At 39.3% G+C, this 6,257-nt stretch overlaps 1 protein-coding gene across 1 annotated transcript; it reads left to right on the plus strand.

Moving 5' to 3' along the window:
* Positions 1 to 410: 410 nt before the first annotated feature.
* Positions 411 to 2,586, plus strand: LOC106403531. Its single transcript, XM_048740432.1, has 3 exons — positions 411 to 956; positions 1,119 to 1,991; positions 2,116 to 2,586. The coding sequence occupies exons 1-3, from the start codon at positions 411 to 413 to the stop codon at positions 2,584 to 2,586; spliced, it is 1,890 nt and encodes a 629-aa protein (XP_048596389.1).
* Positions 2,587 to 6,257: the final 3,671 nt, after the last annotated feature.

Here is a 6,257-nt window from a genome sequence, read left to right on the forward strand (position 1 = left end):
TGTTTTCGAATAAAACATTGAAAACAATGGCGCACAACACTCCACCAGTTTACGTGTCCAACACTCGACAATTGCAATGTTTTCTAAGCTTAAAGAAAAGCGAACAACTACGTCTCTGTGTGGAGATTACAGAGAAAAAGGATGACAGCTCAGACGTAGAAGCTTCAGAAGAAGAAGCTTCAGAAGAAGAAGCTTCAGAAGAAGACGCTTCAGAAGAAGAAGCTTTAGAAGAAGAAGCTTTAGAAGTTGAGTCTATAGAGAATGGGAGTTACGATGGTTGCAGTTTGGAGGATGAACAAGATGAAATTGAGAATGACTGCTTTAGTAACGTTGAAATACACGACGTAGCCGGAGAAGATGAAATAGGCAAAGAAAACGAAGAAGATGATGAATTTGAAAGTCGATTTGATATGTTCGATGACTCGGACGGTGCGTCATCTGAAGATGATAACTTCAGCACATACGGTGAGTCTCCTATCGAAGAAGACGAAGATTCACCAACGCTACCTTCCAAGAAGAGATATCAGAACTTCTTGATGAGCGAATCTAAAGGGAATCTGGAGGTTTTGAAGTTGGAGATGTCGTCGTTAGACCTTGCGGTAGGACAACGATACTTGACTAAAAAGCATTTGAAGAGACGACTGAAACTTTTTACAGTGAGGCATCAATTTGATTTTGATGTAGAAATATCAAACCTGACAACATACGTTGTTAAGTGTTGGGTTGATGGATGTACATGGAGAGTTCGTGCATCTACCGAAGGATTGTCCCCGCAGTTTTATATTCGTATTTACGACTCGGATCATGCATGTTCTGTAACTGAGCGTTCTAATCGATCTCGAAATGCAACACCGGATATTTTAGGAGAGTTGTACAAGAACTTTCTCGGCGACGTTGGTCCGGCCGTTCGCCCTGAGAGTGTCGGAATAGCTATCACTAAGCAGTTTGGTGTAAAGGTAATTATGTTACAACGGCTGAGTTATGGTAGAGTATAGGCTGGGTTATTTTATGTTAGAAATGGCTGAGTTACAAAACTATGGTTGAGTTATGTTTACGTTGTGACCGTCTTAATGATATGATGTGGCTGAGTTATGTAAATTGTTTTTTCATGTGAGCAGATGGAATATTGGAAATCACACCGGACGCTTAAATGTGCAAGGGAAATCGATGAGGGCACACCTGAGTGTGGTTTTGAACTCTTGCCTTCTTACTTATACATGATAAGAAGGGCAAATCCGAATACAGTTACGCGTCTTCAAATCGATGAGCTTGGAAGATTCATGTATGTGTTTCTTGCGTTTGGTGCGAGCGTTAATGGGTTTCCTTTCATGCGCAAAGTTGTTGTCGTCGACGGTACGTTTCTTAATGGTAAATATAAAGGGACGCTACTCACAGCACTAGCTCAGGATGGTAACTTTCAGATTTTTCCAATAGCCTTCGCAGTGGTTGACACTGAAAATGATGATTCGTGGAATTGGTTTTTTACGCAACTAAAAGTGTTGATTCCTGACCAGGAGGGTCTTGCGATAATATCAGATAGGCATAACTCGATAGGGAAAGCAATTACAAATGTGTATCCGTTAGCTGCTCGTGGAATATGCACCTATCATTTGTATAAAAACATATTGGGACGGTACAAAGGAAAAGATGTATTTCGGCTGGTGAAGAAAGCGGCGAGATGTTTTAGAATGTCTGACTTTGATATGATTTTCGAGGAGATTGAAGCACTTAATCCTGATCTCCACGGCTACCTCGAAAGAGCTGATGTCAGACTGTGGACACGTGTTTATTTCCCGGGCGAGAGGTACAATTTGATGACTACGAACATAGCGGAATCAATGAACAGAGCATTATCGCATGCTAGAGGTCTTAACATTGTTCGAATATTGGAATCGATACGGGTTATGATGACCAGATGGTTTGCTGAACGAAGAGTGGATGCCAGATCGCAGTCAACCACACTCACGCGCGGTGTGGAGAAACTATTACAAGTAAGTCAGTCGTAACAGTAAAATAAGTCAGTCTTTAAATCTAATAAGTCAGTCGTTATATTGCATAAGCCAGCTTTATAAATAATAAGTAAGCCGTTTCACGAATATTGGGTTTTGTTAATAGGGACGTGTAAGTGCCTCCCGGGATTGGACGGTTCAAAGGATTGATGACCATCACACTGAAGTTAAATATGGCGCTGCTGGCGAGTCTTTGAATGTTGTTAATTTGGTTGAGCGAAAGTGCACATGTCGGCGTTTCGATGTCGAGAAAATACCATGTGTACACGCAATCGCAGCTGCAGAGGAAAGAAATGTTTCTCGTATATCACTGTGCAGTCCTTACTATAAAAGCACTTATTTAGCTAGCGCATACGCTGAATCGGTCATGCCGGTTGACTCAGCGCTACCTGTTCCAGATAACGTGGCTAACGTACAGTGCTTTCCACCGTTTATTCGTCAACAACCGGGAAGACCTAAAAAAAATAGGATGAAATCTGCTTTAGAAGTTGCACTTGCAAACAAACGTCCTAGGAAAGAGCACATATGTTCTCGTTGCAGTCAAAGTGGAAATAATGCGAGAACTTGTCCGATATAAGCAATTGCTTTTCATGTTGTTTTGTAATACGGCTGGGTTTTGTGTTGTAATACGGCTGGGTTTTGTGTTGTAATACGGCTGGGTTTTGTGTTGTAATACGGCTGGGTTTTATTTTCATTGATTTGCACAACGGCTGGATTATTAATTGTAATACGGCTGGGTTTTGTGTTGTAATACGGCTGGGTTTTGTGTTGTAATACGGCTGGGTTTTTTTGTTTTAATGTTCTATGACGGCTGCGTTAATGTTTTTCAAATTTTGTATTGTGGTTGGGTTTTTATTTTCATTGATTTGCACTACGGCTGGATTATTACTTGACCAATATAAGCAAGTCTTGTATTGGCATTTTCGGGGACTAGCCCGCTTCCCATTACTCAAGAGAGACACAGACATCGAAAAACGAAATGTCCGTACTTAATTGCCCTACGTTACGTAATAGCCCCTACGTAATTATTGATTTTAAAGTGGAATACGAAAGTAGCGAATTAAATTAAGAGAAATTAATCTTTATTGGCTGAGATAATGTTACTCACACGCCTAATAATTGTCGTGATTTCTAATGTCAGCTCTTTTATTCAAACGCAGTTGAAAAAAAACTTCCCCGCTAGAAACACGAAACGTCGCGAAGTCAACTAAGGCTGAGTTATTGTAATACACGGCTGAGTTATGGATTAAATTCCCGCTCAAAATAAGAAATAAGAAACGCCGCGATACGAAACTACCACCGTTAACTGTAGATTAATAAGGTACTTCTCAAACAATTACACATCTTCAACTCTCTATGTTTTACACAACTGTCCTCTCAGAGAAAATGGAATATTTCCCTCTGCTTGAATTGCCTGAAGATCTTCAGGCAATGGTGGTTGAACGTGTGGCCCGTAACTCCTTCCAAGATCTCTACCGCCTCAGAGCATCGTCCAGGTCGATGAAGGCGTTAGCAGAGATGCGTAGGGTATACCATTATTTCGATGTGTTATCCTTTCCCTGGGGTCTCATTATGCCATCTCAGTTGTTGAAAACTTGCTACGCTGAGAACAATCCAAGCACAATTTATGTAAAGGGTGTACAGTTTTTCTACTCATACGATGAGCAAGATTATGGCCTTTCTCTCATCAAGCATGCAGCAGATGCAGGATATGAGCGTGCAGTGTATACACACGCTATGACTCAAGCAATCTTTTACGGTGATGCGCAGTATTTTCGGAGAATTCCAAGAGCAACTGTTGACAGGGTCGGGAAACTTGTTCGAGATGCGAAATGGGGATGGGGTTTGTGGCATACTGACGAGTTCCGTCAAATTAAGGCCATGTTCACTTCTACTTATGTTCCGTCCTTCTACCTTTGCCAATGTGCAAATGTTGTGGACCGACAATGTCTCTGCCTATGGCACATTGATGTGACTAAGGACGACAACATGTGTGAGCGCTGTTTCTGGATCAAAGAGATTTCCTTGTTCTTTCGTGATTTTGAACCGATAAGCCTGTTTAGGGACACAAGTAACTGGTGAAGATGTCTCTGCATCAGAATCTTATCTTTTTTATGTTTTTTCCTATGCCATTATGTATGTCGAACAAAAAAATTATATATTCTGTTTTTATGGCTGACTTATTTTCTTATGGCTGAGTTATTTTCATCTTATGGCTGACTTATTTTCATCTTATGGCTGAGTTATTTTCATCTTATGGCTGACTTATTTTCATCTTATGGCTGAGTTATTTTCATCTTATGGCTGAGTTATTTTCATCTTATGGCTGACTTATTTTCATCTTATGGCTGAGTTATTCTCATTTATTCATCAAACACTTCATCTTTTCCGCTTTACCGAGTTCTTTCTCCAACCGACCAACGTCTACTCTCAGATCTGATATGCCTTTGGTCATGTCACTCATCATCGATTTCATATCTTCTACCTCTTCCACCAAGCACTCGTCCGCCCATTTGAATAAATGTCTCTGATTTCACCAACATGCCCAGCTCTTAGTATCACATTGACAGTATAATGAATAAAATTAAAAATCAAACCTTAATATATCCTTTGCGACAGCAATAGTACAGTCTTCCTGGATTAGCCCGTGATGCAGATGTACATAATTCAGCGGGTTCACCACACCAACACTGTTTCGGCGTTCCTCTTTCCACATGCCGGCGGTGAAAGTAAGTGTTACCAGACACAGATGATGAAGAAGACATTTTCTTTGAATGAAAGAGAAATTGGTGTGAAAGACAAAGTTAAAACAATAGTGGTAGTAATATAAAATCATTTTTTTTTAAATTCAAATAAAGAGGAATAATTTAAATTAATAAACTATTAAATGCCTCGATATTAGGTTTGAGCCGTATTTTTCCACACACTTGATGCACTTTAATTATTACAGAACTCAATCAAATCAAAAAATACGAAAGGTTCTTTATTATTTTATCAAACACTTAAGTTGAATTCGTATTACGGCTGTGTTAAACCTCGATATTAGGTTTGAGCCGTATCCGATACATGCGTGCTAGCCGTATAATAATGAGTCTCGATATTCTCAATGACGATGGAATTTCTCGCACGTATAATAATAAGAGAATAAAGGACTCTAATAATGGTCTCGATTATGTAATGGCGGCCATAATAATACATTGAAAATAGCGTTAACTATGGCTTTGTATTTTTACAATATAAGGCTGAGTTATTAGTATCTTAATTCGTATTACAATTTTTACAATATTAGTATCTTAATTCGCAAACAATTCCGGCTGAGTTAAACAACTTTATAAAACCTTAACGGCTGAGTTAAACAACTTTGTAGAAACTTAACGACTGAGTTAAACAACTTTATAGAAACTTAATGGCTGAGTTAAACAACTTTATAAAAACTTAACAGCTGAGTTAAACAACTTTATAGAAACTTAACGGCTGAGTTAAACAACTTTATAGAAACTTAACGGCTGAGTTAAACAACTTAATAGAAACTTAATGGCTGAGTTAAACAACTTTATAGAAACTTAACGGCTGAGTTAAACAACTTTACAAAACCTTGACGGCTGAATACAAACAAAAACAACAAATCAATTTCTAAAACCAAAATTATCAGGACCAAATTCTTCAAACATGTGGACAAGATAACGCCAAACTCTAGTTAGCATCCACGCAGGCTTCTCACCCCCATGTGCCCACCTCCTCTTCAAGAGGCGCATCTGACAACGAAACACCGTTCTGGCCACCAGATTAAAATTTGTCCAAACTTGAAAATTATATCTTCGTGCCCACGTGCGTTTGCGCTACAACAAAAAACCAATTTCCAAATGTAAGTGCTGTTATTATGTCTAATATCAAAAACAATTCAAAGATGTTGTCCTTACAGCGAGTTGAAGAAACCAGCGTTCCTTAAAATGATCGGGAATGGCGCGCCATGTCGGCCAATCATGAACCCATCCTTCTGCTAAAATCGACGGGATGGCCAGGGAGAGATCGCTTAGAAATTTAAACCAGATTACGCTGGTTTGGTCAAGCAAGACACCCGGGCCAGGGTATAGAACGGGAAGGTTTTCACGATTTTCAGAGTTTAGTATCTCATTGACTCTGTTCTCTAACCTTTCTGAATAACCAGGAACAATCATAACTTTGTAAGGCGATATAGAGATATTGTTTAGGTTTTCTAGTGAGATAAGGCGAGAAGGTGCAAGAGAA

Source organism: Brassica napus, chromosome A9, assembly GCF_020379485.1.
Source record: "Brassica napus cultivar Da-Ae chromosome A9, Da-Ae, whole genome shotgun sequence".
Lineage (NCBI taxonomy): Eukaryota > Viridiplantae > Streptophyta > Magnoliopsida > Brassicales > Brassicaceae > Brassica > Brassica napus.

Bases quoted from the DNA above. Each gene is read 5' to 3' on its own strand.
- LOC106403531 (XM_048740432.1), top strand. From the start codon at position 411: ATGTTCGATGACTCGGACGGTGCGTCATCTGAAGATGATAACTTCAGC. The intron at 957-1,118 runs GTAATTATGTTA...TCATGTGAGCAG, and splicing joins CTAAGCAGTTTGGTGTAAAG to ATGGAATATTGGAAATCACA. The intron at 1,992-2,115 runs GTAAGTCAGTCG...TTTTGTTAATAG, and splicing joins GTGTGGAGAAACTATTACAA to GGACGTGTAAGTGCCTCCCG.